The sequence below is a fragment of the Oncorhynchus kisutch genome, linkage group LG15 (assembly GCF_002021735.2).
Source record: "Oncorhynchus kisutch isolate 150728-3 linkage group LG15, Okis_V2, whole genome shotgun sequence".
NCBI lineage: Eukaryota > Metazoa > Chordata > Actinopteri > Salmoniformes > Salmonidae > Oncorhynchus > Oncorhynchus kisutch.
The window spans coordinates 29,737,685-29,756,471 of NC_034188.2; the positions used below are offsets into that span (position 1 = coordinate 29,737,685).

At 42.2% G+C, this 18,787-nt stretch overlaps 1 protein-coding gene across 3 annotated transcripts in view; it reads right to left on the reverse strand.

Annotated features, from left to right (window-relative positions):
- Positions 1-17,672, reverse strand: part of LOC109905128 (ensconsin) — a 49,264-nt gene extending 31,592 nt beyond the window's left edge. For 2 of the 3 annotated variants that reach the window (XM_020502319.2, XM_031790062.1), the window contains exon 1: positions 17,562-17,657. Coding sequence is in view for 1 of the 3 variants with exons in the window: in XM_031790064.1 (XP_031645924.1) it covers positions 17,562-17,607 (46 nt within the window). In the remaining 2 variants the exon portion in view is untranslated. Of the gene's footprint in view, positions 1-17,561 lie in introns of all 3 variants that reach the window. The other variant, XM_031790064.1, reaches the window with a different exon arrangement.
- Positions 17,673-18,787: the final 1,115 nt, after the last annotated feature.

Here is an 18,787-nt window from a genome sequence, read left to right on the forward strand (position 1 = left end):
GACAGAGACAGAGACAGAGACAGAGACAGAGACAGAGGACAGAGACAGAGACAGAGACAGAGACAGAGACAGAGACAGAGACAGAGACAGAGACAGAGACAGAGACAGAGACAGAGACAGAGAGAGAGAGAGAGAGAGAGAGGAGAGAGAGAGAGAGACAGACAGAGAGACAGAGAGAGACAGAGAGAGAGTCACACGGTCTAGCATGATCAATAAAAATACATTTAAAAAGACATCTAATGAAATGAAAATCATTTTGGAATAAGGAGCTGCTGAGCAAGCAGTTTACACTGTGCCTTGTTTATCCTCCATAGGAATGCATGTTCTAGAGAGATCCAGATGATTTAACACTACAGAACAATCCATCTAGTCAGCCTCCAGCCACCCCCTCGTCAATGGTCAGCCAGGCAGCTGTACACAGGGCTCTGTGACACACTGGGTCAGATGCGCTTTGGTCACGACACTAACAGTGCTGGGCTTTTCTATACAAACATCCCAGGAAGAACCTGAAATTTAAAACAATGTCATGGCATAGGCCCGCCATTGACTTTGTTATAATGTTTGAGTCCCTCAGATAACATATGAACAAGGCATAAGCCATGGTAAAATGTGTATAATTGCAGTTACTTTGTTTAAATACGGAATTCGCTCTCAGCCACATGACAAATGTGTAGAATTACAGGAAACTAGAATTTAAAAAATTAAATTGTCAAATATTCTCTCTTCCCGATGGGAAAATGTGCAGAATTTGATGAAATTAGCATTAAAACAGCAACATTGTCTCTGCAGTTCAGTGCTATAGGCTAGTAAAGCCCCATGAGTGTATGGGATAGTAAAGTAGCCATCATGCTTAAATATCTGAGTCTGAGACAGCGGATAACAACGTCAATCAAAAACATGTCCTGTCTAAATGCCTTTATGTCACATACATAAACAACTTTAGTGCAACAGAAGGGAACCATGAACCCTACTCCCCTCTGCTTCTCCCTAACGTGAGACAGTATGGCAACACTAAAGCATCATCCAATGGGGAGTGGTGACAATGGCCCTCTTTACAAGACCCTGATGGTGCTCTGTGTTCACTGCTATCTGCCATGCCGTTTGTTGAGTGGGAGTGCATAGTACAGGAAAGCTCATATACAGAGGACGAGAATCTGTGGGAGAAAACTCATCCGGATATGAACACAATAAAACCCAAGGCAGGTTATCAGTGAGTGGAAACTCCAAATCAGGAAGTGGACTACAGAAGAGAACTATGCTACAGCTCTTTACATTAGCCCATATCAGTGTGGTTCTGACTGGAGAAGAGAAACCTCAAAACAACAGACAATGGATCTGTAAGTTCAACACTCTTCCACTCCCAAACAGACTGGCATTGATGTATATCTTTAGCCATTGGCCTTTACAGAGCAGATAGCAAAAGTCAATGGGAGGACAAAACCAACATGACAAACAAACAAAGCTGCATCAATACCATAGTCTTCAATGGAACAGCGTCAATATATTTCACTCAGGTCGTCACAGATGAATGACTCGGTCAAAGTCTGTGGATAATCCCATAGGAAGTGGACATCAGTTTACTTTCATCACGCTTCAGAGTGGGAATCCCAGGTTAAGTGAAAAGTTTTAATAGTCATAAGGCCATCTGATACCTACCTTCATAAGACTCAGATAGGTCTTACACACAAATGAGCTAACCCAGTGCCTCTTTAGAAACTGAGGGGTGCTTAGTATTAGATTACACATTTGGGGTGAATGGTTAAGTAGTGGTGTCTCATGAGCTAGTGACTAACATCCATCCTTCCCTCAGGGGAATAAACAAAACACAATGAGAGGGTGTGAAATTAGATTAAGGTAGGCCAATATACAGCTCTTGAATGTATGAAACAGAGGAAAAATATATAATCTAATCCAAGTTGGTGCAGATAAGGAATCATCCACTAGACGAACTTGAAAACCTCATCACATCGGCCTAAAAGGGACTCTTACAACACACCATTCATCTAGTGTCCTCCTCACCCTGCCAAGACTTAGGCAGTTCTGTCACATGGCAACTGTTCAGCAGAGTACAGCTTGCAACCAGAAAAGGGCTTATGCATCTCACTCACTGTCAATCCAAGCCTCAATTCACACTCATTCCAAGCCAAGCACCAGTCTTTTCAGAGACCCAAGACAACTGAAATCATTTTAAAATGGATAGTGAAGGATTTTATTGTTTTATTTATTTAACTAGGCAAGGCAGTTAAGAACTAATTCTGATTTACAATGACGGCCTACGCGGGCTAAATCCGGACGACGCTGGGCCAATTGTGCACCGCACTATGGGACTCCCAATCAAGGCCAGTTGTGATACAGCCTGGAATCGAAGCAGGGTCTGTAGTGGCGACTCTAGCACTAAGACGCAGTGCCTTAGACCGCTGCGCCACTCAGGAACCCTAAGTCAGATGAACTTGTGGATACCTTTTTATGTTTCTGCATACAGTATGAAGAAAGTTTGAGGTAGATTTGCAAACCAATGCCAACTAGCATTAGCACAATTATTGGAAGTCTATGGGAACAGCTAGCATGCTAGTTAGCAATTGCGCAAACGCAAGATAGAAAAATCCTACAAAATGCACGCAGAGACATAAAAATGGTATTCACCAGTTCATCCGACTCTGGAGAAGTAGATAAAGGGCTTCATTGCCAAAATCCAGAACAATTCTCTTTAAAAAGATTGCAGTCAATTTCATAATGACCAATTTTAGGTTAGTAGTTCCTTTACATGAACACTTGGGCAATATATTGACCACATTTATCAAATGAAAGTCTGTGGTCTGTCATCAGGGGCCAGGTCTGAGGTAGCATGCCATGTAGTTGGGCAGGGCTCTGGGTAAAAAAAAAAGTAAAGAATTCACATTGCCCTCGCCTTTGAATGAGGATTTAACTCTACCGCCAGTTAAATTCAACTTCGTTAGGACCGAGTACTCTATGCATTTACATTGCTATGATTAGAAAGGAACCAAGATACACTGAACAAAAAAATATAAAAAACGCAACATGCAACAGTTTCAACGATTTTACTGAATTAGTGCATATAAGGAAATTTGCCAATTTAAATGAATTCAATAGGCCCTAATCTATGGATTTCACACAACTGGGCAAGAGTACAGCCATGGGTGGGGCACAAGGCCCAGCCAACTATGAGCTTTTCTCCACAAAAGGGCTTTATTATAGACAGAAATACTACTCAGTTTTATCAGCTGTCTGAGTTGCTGGTCTCAGACGATCCCGCAGGTGAAGAAGCCAGATGAGGTGGTCCTAGGCTGGTGTGGTTACAGGTGGTCAGGGGTTGTGAGCCCAGTTGGACATACTGACACATTTTTCTAAAATGACATTGGAGGCAGTTTATGGTAGAGAAATGTACTTTTCTCTTTTCTCTACCATAAACCAGCTCTGGTGGACATTCCTGCAGTCAGCATGCTAATTGCTCACTCCCTCAACTTGAGAAGTCCGTGGCATTGTGTCATTTGACAAAACTGCACATTTTAGAATGGCCTTTTATTTTACCCAGGCGCACATGTGTAATGATCATGCTGTATAAATCAGCTTCTTGATATGCCACACCAGTCAGGTGGATGGATTATCTTGGCAAAAGAGAAATGCTCACCTAGAGGGATGTAAACAAATTTTGTGCATATTTTTATTTCAGCTCATGAAAGATGGGGACCAACACTTCACATTTTGATTTTATATTTTTGTTCTGTGTATTTTTCCAACATTCACTCAATGCACTCTGGGTAAAAATACAGGACAAGCCACTCCATCAGAATGTGCTATCGGACAACTAGATATACTTACCTACTTACATTTTGGAAGCTAATAGATAGCATTTTGTTAAAAGATGACAATTGTAATCAGAAGATAAAATGAACATGTAAATAGTATTGGTAACATTAAAATACCAGTAGAATAACTGCTGATTAAATCATTTAAAATTGTACACCCAATGTAGGCTACTGCCCCTTTAAGAGCTAGAATGGACTTTGACCATGTTATGGATTCTCACCAAATATGTTGTCTTCACACTATTCAAATCCCACAATCATTAAACAGCTTATGAAGCCATCTTAGCTTATAGATCAACATATTGCAAACAAATGCTTGACATGCTTAACACTCCAGCCATCCTACAATCTAAGCTTGATGCCCTCAATCTCACACAATTTATCAATGAACCTACCAGATATAACCGCAAATCCGTAAACAGGCACCCTCATAGATAATCATCCTAACTAACTCACCCTCCAAATACACCTCTGCTGTTTTCAAGCAAGATCTCAGCGATCACTGACTCATTGCCTGCATCCGTAATGGGTCTGCGAGCAAACGACCACCCCTCATCACTGTCAAACGCTCCCTAAAACAATTCTGCGAGTAGGCCTTTCTAATCGACCTGGCCGGGGTATCCTGGAACGACATTGACATCATCCCGACACTAGACGAGGCCTGGTTATTCTTTAAAAGTGCCATCCTCACCATCTTAAATAGGCATGCCCCATTCAAAAAAATGGTAGAACCAGGAATAGATGTAGCCCTTGGTTCACTCCAGATCTGTCTGCCCTTGACCAGCACAAACACATCCTGTGGCGTTCTGCATTAGCATCGAATAGCCCCCGTGATATGTAACTTTTCAGGGAAGTTAGGAACCAATATACACAGGCAGTTAGGAAAGCTAAGGCTAGCTTTTTTAAATAGAAATTTGCACCCTGCAGTACAAACTCAAAAACGTTCTGGGACACTGTAAAGTCCATGGAGAATAAGAGCACCTCATCCCAGCTACCCACTGCTCTAAGGCTAGGAAACACTGTTACAACAGACAAATCCACTATAATTGAGAATTTCAATAAGCATTTCTCTACAGCTGGCCATGCTTTCCACCTGGCTACCCCTACCCCGGGTCAACTGCCCAGCAACCTGCCCAAGCCCCCACCATTTCTCCTTCACCCATATCCAGATAGCTGATGTTCTGAAAGAGCTGCAAAATCTGGACCCCTACAAATCAGCCAGGCTAGACAATCTGGACACTCTCTTGCCAAAATTGTTGCAACCCCTATTACTAGCCTGTTCAACCTCTCTTTTGTACCGTCTGAGATGTTTGAATCACATCATACTTTCTCCGCTATGCAATCTGGTTTCCGAGCTGGTCATGGGTCCACCTCAGCCACGCTCAAGGTCCTTAACGGTATCATAACCGCCATCGATAAGAGACATTACTGTGCAGCCATATTCATTGACCTGGCCAAGGCTTTCGACTCTGTCAATCACCACATTCTTATTGGCAGACTCAACAACCTTGGTTTCTCAAATTATTAGCTTGCCTGGTTCACCAACTACTTCTGATAGAGCTCAGTGTGTCAAATCGGTGGGCCTGTTGTCCGGGCCTCTGGTTCAATTCTCGGGCCGACTCTTCTCTGTATACATCAATGATGTCACTCCTGCTGCTGGTGATTCTCTAATCCACCTCTACGCAGACGACACCATTCTGTATACTTCTGGTCCATCTTTGGACACTGTGTTAACAACCCTCCAGGCGAGCTTCAATGCCATACAACTTTCCTTCCGTGGCCTCCAACTGCTCTTAAACGCAAATAAAACTAAATGCTCTGACTTAGAATACGTGGATAACTACAAATACCTAGGTGTCTGGCTAGACTGTAAACTCTCCTTCCAGACTCACATTAAGCATCTCCAATCAAAAATGTAATCTAGAATCGGCTTCCTATTTCGCAACAAAGCTTCCTTCACTCATGCTGCCAAACATACCCTCGTAAAACTGACCATCCTACTGATCCTTGACTTCGGGGATGTCATCTATAAAATAGCCTCCAACACTCTACTCAGCAAACTGGATGTAGTCGATCACAGTGCCATCAGTTTTGTCACCAAAGCCCCATATACTACCCACCACTGCGACCTGTACGCTCTCGTTGGCTGGCCCTCGCTTCATACTCGTCGCCAAACCCACTGGCTCCAGGTCACCTACAAGTCTTTGCTAGGTAAAGCCCCGCCTTATCTCAGCTCGCTGGTCACCATAGCAGCACCCAATCGTAGCACACGCTCCAGCAGGTATATCTCACAGGTCACCCCCAAAGTCAATTCATCCTTTGGTCGCCTTTCCTTCCAGTTCTCTGCTGCCACTGACTGGAACGAACTGCAAAAATCACTGAAGCTGGAGATTCCCATCTCCCTCACTAGCTTTAAGAACCAGCTGTCAGAGCAGCTCACAGATCACTGCACCTGTTCATAGCCCATCTGTATACAGCCCATCTTTCTACCTCATTCCCATACTGTATTTATTTATTTTGCTCCTTTTGCACCAAAGTATCTCTACTTGCACATCCATCTTTTGCACATCTACCATTCGTGTTTAATTGCCATATTGTAATTACTTCGCCACCATGGCCTATTTTTTGCCTTAACTCCCTTATTTGACCTTATTTGCACTCACTGTATATAGACTTTGTTTTATTTTTTTCTACTGTATTATTGACTGTATGTTTTGTTCATTCCATGTATGTGTCGAACTGCTATGCTTTATCTTGGCCAGGTCGCAGTTGCAAATGAGAACTTGTTCTCAACTAGCTTACCTGGTTAAATAAAAAATAATCTTAACATCATGTCAGTACAAAACTGTATATTTGAATTTCTGTGCATCCTTGACAATCTCTAATCAATATCCATAAACAGCACACGTTCTTTTCCCACGAACCTGCACATCATCTTCTCTCACCAATGTGAGGGGTTATGGCAGGGGAAATGGTGTTGCAGTAGTCTACTGTGTGGTGTGGGAATAACGACAAGCGAACGTGGAGAGCTTTGTGTTCACATTGATCTGGTCCCTTTTTTGGGGCACAGAATTCAAGCAAACCAAACTCAGACAACCTCTCGAGATAGTTCAATTCACATCTGGGGCTCTTTTGAGGGGTCTGAGTTCCTTTGGAGTGTTCACACTATTCATAGACAGACTCTTGGCCCAGGCAAGAGTCTGATTGTCGATCCAAAGAGTTCCACTGAAGACGGTAATCTTTAAAAGAAGTTGAAATAATTCCCTGCTTGTGTGATAGCGTGATTAGAAGTAGGTGCACTCTACCCTCACAGACGCAGATTAAAAGAGCAGGCCAGAGGATATAGAGAATATGCAAAAGGGATTGTCTGAGTCACTGTCCTCATCCTCTCGGTCACTCACAAAGGAGGACAGTGGGCAAACAGTGTGCCCTCTCCTCCAGCACAAAGCATGCAAATAACAGTACACCATAGCAACAATAAAAGGACTGAGTCCCTGGTTACACCACCTATGCTCCAGTCCATACCCATTAACTCTGCCACACCTGGGAGACTAGTGATACCATCAATTTATCCAAAGTTAATATTAGTCATAGACTAGCCTACATTAACTGGACAATGCAATAGGGGTTTCAATTTAATATAATGCTTTTATTCAGGTCTTTTCACCACAGACTTACACATATTTTACATTTTAGTCATTTAGCAGAAGCTCTTATTCAGAGCAACTTACTTGTTGCTATCGTACTGGTCCCCCGTGGGAATCAAACCCACAACCCTGGGTTCGAGACACACAGGACCACGTATTGTAGAACTGAAAGTGAGTGCATACATTTTCATACTGGTCCCCCGTGGGAATTGAACCCACAATCCTGGGTTCGAGCCATGCTCTAACAACTGAGCCACACAGGACCACGTATTGTAGAACTGAAAGAGCCAGGTGTCCTTGTGCACACTGAAAGGAGAGCTGACAAGAGGAGGGAGAGGGCATCTGCATCCATCACTATGGAGATTTGCATTGATAAGCATACATTAGACCCGAGTGGGCTGGCTGCTGTAAATCAGACAGACTGGATGACGCAGCACAAAGCTGGACAAGAGCGTGGGTGGCGTTTTTATAACAGTAATGTCAATGGGGACAACAGCAATGGTGACGGAGTGAAGGTATTAAGCAAAACCATCAGCACACACACAACACATTTGCCTGCCTAGCCGATGTCAATTGGAGTTACGTTTCAATGGCATTTTATCTACGTTTCAATCAGGTTTCAGAAAACAGCATGGCACTTCTACTGCAGCAACAAATGCAGCAACAAATGTTGTTAATTATATCATTGATGCCATGGACAAGAAACAGCACCCTTATTAACACATCAAAGGCATTTGACACAGTTGATCATGACATGTTGCAAAGACTTGTTGCCAACACAGAATTATCTGATCAGGCAGTCTCTTGGTTCAAAAGCTGTGTGTCAGAAACTGGACATAGAGTTCTGATGGCAAGACACCAGATAGGTTAACTGTCCAGAAGGGGGCAGGACCACAGTTCTCTATTTATATTAAAGGGACACTTATGGATTTTGGCAATGAGTCATATTTTTATTTAATTTTACTAGGCAAGTCAGTTAAGAACAAATTCTTATTTTCAATGACGGCCTAGTGGGTTAACTGCCTGTTCAGGGGCAGAACGACAGATTTGTACCTTGTCAGCTCGGGGATTCGAACTTGCAACCTTTCGGTTACTAGTCCAACGCTCTAACCACTAGGCTACCCTGCCGCCCCAAAATGTTGAACTTTAACTTCTCGATACCATTTGTATGTCTCTGTGTCCAGTATGAAGAACATTGGAGGAAGTTTTGCGAGCCTATGCTAACTAGTTTTAGCACAATTAGAAATCTATGAGTTTAGACTTAAGTCATTGCGCTGACGCTAGTTAGCATTTGCGCTATCACTAGTTAGCAGCTTTCTTCAAACCGCACACAGACCAAATGGAATCCATGAGTTCATCGGACTACGGGGAAGTAGATAAATGGCCTCATTGCCAAAATCCCGAAGAATCCCTTTAATAATGACGTGTCAAATGCTAGTTTTCATTTTTATGCTGAAAGTTATTTATTGTTGTGCCGCAACATTGAATAAGGCCTTTGAAGAACTGCAATCTACCTTTACTATTGTCCAGACTCAGCTCTGTCAGCTGAAGTAGCTTTTAAAATGCTGAAAAAGTTGATGGTTTTCACAAAATCTAAGACGAAACCTCAGACTCTCCCATGTATAGTCACTATGCAGATAGAGTATAAAGAGAAGCAACTTACAAGTACTTTGGTCTCTTGATAGAGGAGTGTCTCACCTTTAAAACCCACATCAAAGGTTCAAGTTGGGTTTTTATTTTCATAATAAGTCATGTTTTTCTTTTGAAGAGAGAAAGAGGCTTGTTTCCGCTATTTTCGTGCCTGTAATTGATTATGGTGATATCTTGTACATGTTTGTCCCTGTGACATCATAACGCATGCTGGACACTAACATGAGGAGAATGGGAACAGTTCCATTAAATTAGAGCATGGCACTCCTCCTAGAATTGAAAAGAGGAACTAGGCAAGGTTGCCCAATTTCACCTTACCTCTTCCTGCTTGCAACCCAACTTTTACAAGTTTTGTTAAATCCAGCAATATAAAAGGGATCTCTATTGCTGACAGAGATATCATCACCAGTAAGCCTGTAGATGACACCACCCTCCTTTTGAAAGATGCTGACCAGATTCCTAGAGCAGTCGATGTGAGAAATATATTTTCCAAAGAATCTGGTCTTTGCCTAAACCTTTATAAGTGTGAATTGTTTGCTGTTAAAGACTGTGTGATACCCTCTATATGCAATATTCCAGTCAAGGAAAAAGTAACGTACCTTGGGATTACCATATCTAAGGATCAACAGGAGAGATGCTCATTACATTTCATACCTATTTTTGAAAAGAAAGGTTTAACCATTGGTTGCTGAGGGATTTATCCTTGAAAAGGTCAAGTATTGCTTTCTAAAGCTGAAGGCATCTCCAGACTTACTTATGCAGCCCAGTCCATACATCTCAACAAAATAAGGAAACCGGTTGACCAGATGCTTTAACTTCCTGGATAAATCATACACATTATATTAGGAAATCTGTCGCTATGAACACATGAATATGGTGGTCTAATTTTTTTCAGATTTTCATACTTTGAATAATACTTAAGATAAATTGGGCTAAACATTTCCTAAAGAATACAACTTCAATTTGGAGTTTCATCCCTCATATCTTCTCCCGTTTTGGTGGCTTCAATTTTATGGTACTTTGTAACTATAACAATGATTTGATTCCTAAAAATATTATCTGCTTTTCATAGACTAGTATACTTAGCGTGGTCGTTAATAAACCATTTTTCCCCGCATAGGTATTTCATTTGGAACTATAAGGATATTTTGTATAGAAACAAGTCTATTTTTTTAAGAACTGGTTTAATAATCATATCCTGCTGATGAGTCAACGTTTTAATGCAGAAGGATTGTCAATCATTATAAGGAATTTCTCTCTTTACAATATCCCTGTCACACCTAGAGAGTTCGCCATAGTCTGATGCTATTCCATCTGGAACTCTCATGTTATTTAGAGGTGTAACCAGACCTCACCTTCTTGACCTGCCCTCGCTTAATCCAGTTGACTCTCCAATAGGGAAAATGTGTTTCTCCTTGCTCCCTCAGAACAACAGATACATCCCTGCTTTATTTAAAAGGGATATAGAATCAATTCCTTATGTCACGACTTACTGGAATACATTTGTCAATAATATATGTTGGGGGAAAAGTCTGGTTATTACCACACAAATACCTGCTTGTTAACAAGGTCAAAGGTCTCTTTCAGAATGATCCATAAGTATTACCGTGCTAATCATTACCCGATGAAACAAAAAATACATTAACTGTACTTTGTGTTGAGCATGCAGAAAGAGTATTGCATTTATTTTGCCATTGTCTGTTTTTTCTGCAATAAAAAAATAAATACAAATAAAAGCCATGAGGAGCTGAGGTTTGTTACTAACTCCAAAGCTCTCACATCACTGTACCCTCTACATGAGAGTGGGTTGGCCTTCGTTAGCTCTTCAGAGATTCAATCATTGGTATATTTTTATTTATAAGGCCATATTGAGACAGCTACCATTTTACTTTTGTAACTACATTGTCTAGCAGTCAAATGAAAACTACCGTCTGTGCACAGATGACTGTGTCTAGCTGATTGTGCCTAAGGCCCGTACAGAGCTAGGGCAAAAAGCTTTTTAGGACTCTGCCCTTCCACTTGGAACGAGCTTGAAAAGGTCCGAAAACGTCAGGAGCTCATCCCATTTCAAAATGTGTTTGAAGTTAGTGTTCAACCTATGATGGAAAATAAAAGAGGGCTATCAATGTTCTGACCCACAGTTGCACCACGCTTTCCCGAAACATCTTGATTTTCTGTATGTAAATGTATGTTTTTTATTTTAACTGTAGCGCTTCATGTTTTATGATGTAAATGTGTCTGCAACTTTGTGTGCTGCCATTTTGGCCAGGTCTCTCTTGTAAAACACAGATTAACAATGAGACTAACCTGGTAAAATATGTTTTATTTTATGTCCACAACTAAAATACAATATGTTTAAAAACAACCTACTTTTTTTTCCTTCATCAAACCATAGAGGACATGCCATTTCAATTAGTCTATGCATGCTAGCTACAGCGGCACTACATTGCTGCGATGGGGGGAAACACCTCACTGATTAGTCTGTGGTACCTAACTTATCCTATTAGGCAGTTAGGGTACAGTATGCACTGCAACAGCTTTGCACTCTATAATCACACACAACATAGTAAATAGACTGGCTATATTGATTAGGCTAGCTAGGCTAGGAAACATCCCCCAGGCAGAGCAGTTAGGGGAGGCAGTAAAATCCAACTCATCCGGGGGCACCTGTCTTGTCCTGGAACACTCATCATGGCTCCACAGACAGGGCAGGCACTGGTCATAAACAGGAAGCAGGCCAGCCTGCACCATCATGCAGCTGCAGTTCTGTTCACAGCCGGACAAAACCACCAGTGTTCAAACAGGAAATGTCTAACTTCAAAGCACTATGGGTAATGAACACCAATATAAAAGAGTATGAGGCATATAACCTTTTGTTCATAAATTACATACTATTCACAATATACTTGATTCCAACCTCTCTTTTAAAAAGCATGTGAAAAAGGTAATTCAAATAACCAAATTCAACCTAGCTAATTTCCGATTTATACGAAATTGTTTGACTACAGAGGTAGCAAAACTGTACTTCAAATCTATGATACTCCCCCACTTAACATACTGCTTGACTAGTTGGGCCCAAGCTTGCTGTACAACATTAAAACCTATTCAGTCTGTCTACAAACAGGCTCTCAAAGTGCTTGATTGGAAGCCCAATAGCCATCATCATTGTCACATCCTTAGAAAGCATGAGCTCTTGAGTTGGGAAAATCTTGTGCAATACACCGACGCATGTCTTGTATTCAAGATCCTCAATGGCCTGGCTCCCCCTCCACTCAATATTTTTGTTAAACAGAAAACCCAGACATATGGCAGTAGATCCACAAGGTCTGCCATGAGAGGTGACTGTATAGTTCCCCTAAGGAAAAGCACCTTTAGTAAATCTGCATTCTCTGTGAGAGCTTCCCATGTCTGGAATACACTGCCATCAGACACACATAACTGCACCACATATGACACTTTCACAAAATGCTTGAAGACATGGCTAAAGGTCAATCAGAGTTGTGAACATGGTCCCTAGCTGTGTGTTGCCACTCCTTGTTGTCTGTTGTCTGTAGCTTGTGAGGTGTGGAAACACTTTGTTGCTTTTATGAATTTTGTCTTGCTGCTTTTTGTTTTATGCTGCTCTGTCTGTATGCTACGTCTTGCTTGTCCTATGTTGCTCTGTCTGTATGCTATGTCTTGCTTGTTCTATGTTGCTATTGTCTATATTGTAATTGTTTTTAATAACCTGCCCAGGGACTGCGGTTGAAAATTAGCCGGTTGGCTAAAACCGGCACTTTTACTGAAATGTTGATTAATGTGCACTGTCCCTGTAAAAATAAAAAAAATAAACTCAAACTCAATAAATTTACATTGGGCCACTGCTGAAGAAGACATGCGGACTGCTGCATTCGTGCCTCCTGTCCAAAGCCACAGTGAGATTGACACCTCAGTGCTCAGTACCAGTCAGCCAAAAATAAAGCAGAGTCCAGCCACTCGTCAGTAGACAGGGCACAAAGAAACTACAGCCCCCCCCCACCCCCCACCCTTAACACAACCATCCACCACTCAACACACACACACAAATATCAGTCAGAGACAATAGTGAGTTCAGTGGGTCAGTGAAGTGACCTCTAATTCCCTCTGGGGCCCAGCAATAGCAATGGTTGGGTGTTTCTTGGCAAGCAGGAAGTGCAGTACTGCAGATACCTGGAGGGGAATGTGTGCACACTGTCTAATAATGACAGTCTTCACCGGGCACAGCTGCGATGAGGGTGCACACACACACACAGCAGATCTTGTCCAGGATGATTGGGGACACATTCACTCAGAGGTAAGCCGGGGCTATTTCCAGAGCCACCGGGATGATGACACCTTGACGACAGCAGGTTGAGCTCCATTCTCACTGGCTAATGACAGAATGCCCTGACCAGAGTTGGGTTCACACAAGGACTGTCTCAGATGTGTAACACACACATCACGTTTCATCAGCATCACTCATGGCAGGCCAACAAGCACAATGGAGTGGATAGGCCTAGGCTCAATGCTTATACAGTCAACTGATACAAAGCATCTAAACTCAACAAAAAAGAAACGTCCTCACCGTCAACTGCATTTATTTTCAGCAAACTTAACATGTGTAAATATTTGTATGAACATAACAAGATTCAACAACAGACAAAAACTGAACAAGTTCCACAGAAATGTGACTAACAGAAATTGAATAATGTGTCCCTGAACAAAGGGCGGTGTCAAAATCAAAAGTAACAGTCAGTACCTGGTGGGGCCACCAGCTGCATGAAGTACCGCAGCGCATCTCCTCCAGATTTGTCAGTTCTTGCTGTGAGATGTTACACCAATCTTCCACCAAGGCACCTGCAAGTTCCCAGACATTTCTGGGGGGAATGGCCCTAGCCCCCACCCTCCGATCCAACAGGTCCGAGACTTGCTCAATGGGATTGAGATCCGGGCTCGTCGCTGGCCATGGCAGAACACAGACATTCCTGTCTTGCAGGAAATCACACACAGAACGAGCAGCCTGGCTGGTGGCATTGTCATGCTACAGGGTCATGTCAGGATGGGCCTGCAGGAAGGGTACCACATGAGGGAGGAGGATGTCTTCCCTGTAACGCACAGGTTTGAGATTGCCTGCAATGACAACAAGCTCAGTCTGATGATGCTGTGACACACCGCCCCAGACCATGATGGACCCTCCACCTCAGAAATCCCGCTCCAGAGTGAAGGCCTCGATAACCGCAAATCCGACCATCACAAATGGTGAGACAAAACCCCGACTCGTTAGTGAAGAGCACTTTTTGCCAGTCCTGTCTGGTCCAGCGACAGTGGGTTTGTGCCCATACGTGATGTTGTTGCCGGTGATGTTTGGTGAGGACCTGCCTTAGAACAGGCCTACAAGCCCTCAGTCCAGCCTCTCTCAGCCTATTGAGGACAGTCTGAGAACTGGAGGGATTATGCGTTCCTGATGCAACTCAGGCAGTTGTTGCCATCCTGTACCTGTCCCGCAGGTGTGATGTTCGGCTATACCAATCCTGTGCAGATGTTACTAGTGGTCTGCCACTGCGAGGACGATCAGCTGTCCGCCCTGTCTTAAGCGTCTCACAGTACGGACATTGCAATACTGCTATACTGTTACACTGGCAATACTAAAGTGCCTATAAGAACATCCAATAGTCAAAGGTATATGAAATACAAATGGTAGAGAGAAATAGTCATATAAATACTATATTAACTACAACCTAAAACCTCTTACCTTGGAATATTGAAGTCTCATGTTAAAAGGAAGCACCAGCTTTCATATGTTCTCATGTTCTGAGCAAGCTTTTTTTTTACATGGCACATATTGCACTTTTACTTTCTTTTCCAACACTTTATTTTAGCATTATTTAAACCAAATTGAACATGTTTCATTATTTATGAGGCTAAATGTATTTTTATTGATGTATTATATGAGTGGGCACATCCAACTTCCATGATATTTTACTGCATCACATGAATCAGCTCTTATTCACCCGATAAAAGAGTTGACCTGCCTGGGGCTCATTTCTCTCTGTGCTGTAATGCCTGCCATGAAACCAAACCGTGTCACTGTCGGGGGCTCTGCAATCTCAGACTGTAGCATGTCATGACCTCTGAACTCAGGGTTAACCTCCTGTAGAAGACAGGGATGAGAGGAACTCCTCCTAACTAGTTGTTTCTGTTTCATTGCTACAATCTTCCGAACAAAAAAAGGCTAAACTATTTCCTCCTTCGGGTTCCCTCAGAACAATTCAGAAATATTTTTCATGCTTTTGATTCTTCAGGCCAGGCAGAGCCAGGATTCAGATAGCCTTGCTAGGTTCCAGTCACAGGCATCTGATCTGCACTCATAATGACAGTGTAGGTACAACCCACAATCTTGCGGAGATAACCAAGTATTTGTGTGTTTCAACACTGTCCTGGATTCCAGCCATTCTTTTGTTACCCTTCCTATCTATGAACACAGTGCGGTTGGGTTTTTCAAACCTCCCCTCATCACCCTCTTTCTCAGCAGTTCACTGACGGGCAAGATTGAATCTCTCTGGAAAATACTTTCACAAAGACACATATTTCAGTGGATATAGCTTTCAGAGTGAAAATAGTGAATGAGAAAGTGGATGAAGAAAAGATATGACCTACTTTCAGAAACACCCCTTCACGCCTGGTATGTTGATGGAAAGAAACACTAGCATTTCAGCCCAGTCCAACAGTTTGAGTACAAAACAAACTAGGCATTCAGACCTTCTGATGCAGACAAACAGTGAACATCTGTGCATTTGGCTGCCACTCAGGAAGAGGCCCAGTTTACAACGTAAAATAACTTCTGTTAACAATGTTAAGACAGAAAAAGTGTTGGCTTATACAGCAATTTTGTACAGTGAAAAAGTGGAACCAAATACACAAGAAACAAACAACCCCTTATCACTGACTGCATCCAAGAAAACTAGCAGTAAATGGACAGTCATCATCCCATGAGCAGCTTTGTGGACTTTTGGTTCAGTGTCTGTGGAACTCAGTGCAAAACCACGTCAGACATCGTGATGTCAGCTCGGGGATTCGATCTACAAGGTAAAATCTGTAGTTCTGCCCCTGAACAAGGCAGTTTAACCCACTGTTCCCCAGTAGGCCGTCACTGACTTGCCTAGTTAAATAAAGGTTAAATCAAATAAATGTAGCAGCTAGCTACCTTGCCAAGACAACGGAATCTGTCACATGTCAACAAGCTTAGACAAATAGTTTCATTTCAGATTCTCTTCACTGCTTGAAAACCAATGAGCCACATGCATTGAGGGAAAACTGTGCATTGGTGACTTGTCTCTAGAGAGGAATTAGCTAGCTAGGCATGCAACACACAAAAACCACCATAACTTCCTCTCAAATCCCATGAAACCACCAATCACCTCCCAGTTCCAGGTCAAAACCTGTCAACATCCAAAGCCCACGGGAATACTCTCATTCAAAGCCCTCAGGAATACCACAACAAACGTCCTTTCTGGGCATTAAGACAGGCACAAAAAAATAGCAATACTTACGTAGCTGACGTTACTTGCACATCACTGTTTTAGAATTAGCCTAGCGTCATTTAACATACCAACAGACAATTTGAGTAGTTTACACGACAGTTTCGTGCAGCCTCTCCAGGGTCAATCTGATTAAACTAACTAGCCAACCAGAAAATACGGGTTGCTCCTTCGCAGACAATGGCTAGCAAGTCGTTGGCTAACGTTACCTCCTAGCTTGAACTTCGAGATGTCAAAGATGACCATAAAGTAGCTACCGTAGCTAGTATTAGTTAAATTAGCAGAAAATAGGCACTGTTATGACGCTAACTGTATAAGTTAGCTACCCAGCTAGCTAAGTAAACTATGCTTATTGGCAAATTAATTATTTAGTTAATAATTAGCTAGCTAATTAGGCAACTATTTAGGCAACTATTTCAACAAGTTTGATGTGTAACGTTAGCTAGGTAGCAATTTATGGCGCCTCAGCAGCGCGCACACAGATCCGTTCCAACCGGTGATTACATTTAATTTTGGATCCAACAACGATTGGCTCTCTGGTTCTGCTACTATGGCTCAGTTAGAGTAGGTTTTAAATGTGATTTTACAATAAGTACATTCAATAGGAACGTTGTACTAGTTACATATAGGGCAAAATAAATGACCCGGTAAACGTTGATGTTCATGCAGCTAGCTTAGTAGGTTGTACAGCTAGCTTTCAAACTGGCCGGAGGGGATCAGAGTTGCGGACTTCCAACTCCTTTTGTCAGCGGATAAGGTTAGCTTGCTAGCCACAAAACATGTTCAAAATGAGTAGGTTACCGGTAGAGGGGTCACTTAGCAAGCAACGTAGAGGAAATTCGACTTCATTAAGTAGCTACATTGGCACATCAATAATTAGTTATGCTAAGTGTATTTCTTACCCATTTGAGCTCGCAAACCCTTCAGAGATGTTGCACCCTCCGCCATTTCTATTAAGTTTTCCTTCTCAATTTTTTTGGGGCAACAGAGGCGCGCATAATACGTACGCGGTTACGTGGACATCCAAGTAAAACTAGGGAACGGGCCATCGATAGGCAATAGCGCCACCTAGCGTGAAAATCTATGGTTGTGAGAAGGCAACAGCTGCTTATCAAAGTTTGCCATGTTGAATATAAAGTGTAATCAAACCACCCAGGGAATGATAGTGGGAATACAATTAATTAGAACTCAAACAGGAAGTAATATTTATGTCAGAACATAAAAGCTAAACTTTGTCAGATGCACTATAAAAGTTAGAGATGCATTTGTGTCAATCATATTGTTCTGTCTCTGTCATAACATTACATTAGAGAAGCAGTTTAGAGAAGTCAAGGCATTGGCTTCCTTGAGGACTTACCTTATGGAAAGATTTGACGAGTCTAAGGAGTTCGTTTCAGGAGGAACTGCTTTGCAGCAGTAGTGAACCAACCCCTACAAATAAAGAAAACACCACATCCTCCCTGTGCTCTGTTCTGTCTATTTTCATCCAACACTAACGCTTCTGTCCTACCCCATCTCACATGCCTTAGCCAGCGGGGCCCTCATTCATTTTACATGGAAAACAGGGTAAACAAAAATACATTGTGGGTTCAGTTATACTGCACTGAACAATACAGAAGAGGTTATTTAACACTAACAACCATCACATATAATGGAAGTGTTAGTGAGAGGTTGGTCCGGTATAGCAGTGAGATACCATAAACCCTATACTGGTATTCATCATAGGCAAATTGCCTTCCTATTGACATGGTTAAAGGGATGCTTCAAGATTTTGGCAATGAGGCCCTTTGTTTACTTCCCCAGAGTCAGATTAACTTGTGGATAGTGTTTGTATGTCTCTGTGTCCAGTATGAAGGAAATTAGAGATAGCTTCGCATTGAAAAGCATGCTAGCAGATACCCATAGACTTCCAGTCATTGCACTAAAGATAGTTAGCATTGGCTCGCGAAACTACCTCTTACTTCCTTCATACTGGACACAGAGACATACAAATGTTATCAACAAGTTCATCTGACTCTGGGGAGGTAGATAAAGGGCCTCATTGCCAAGTCTCTGTGCGTTGCATCCTGTGACTCAGATGAAAAAGTAATCTAGGTCACATTACAATGCTGACTATTCACACCTTACA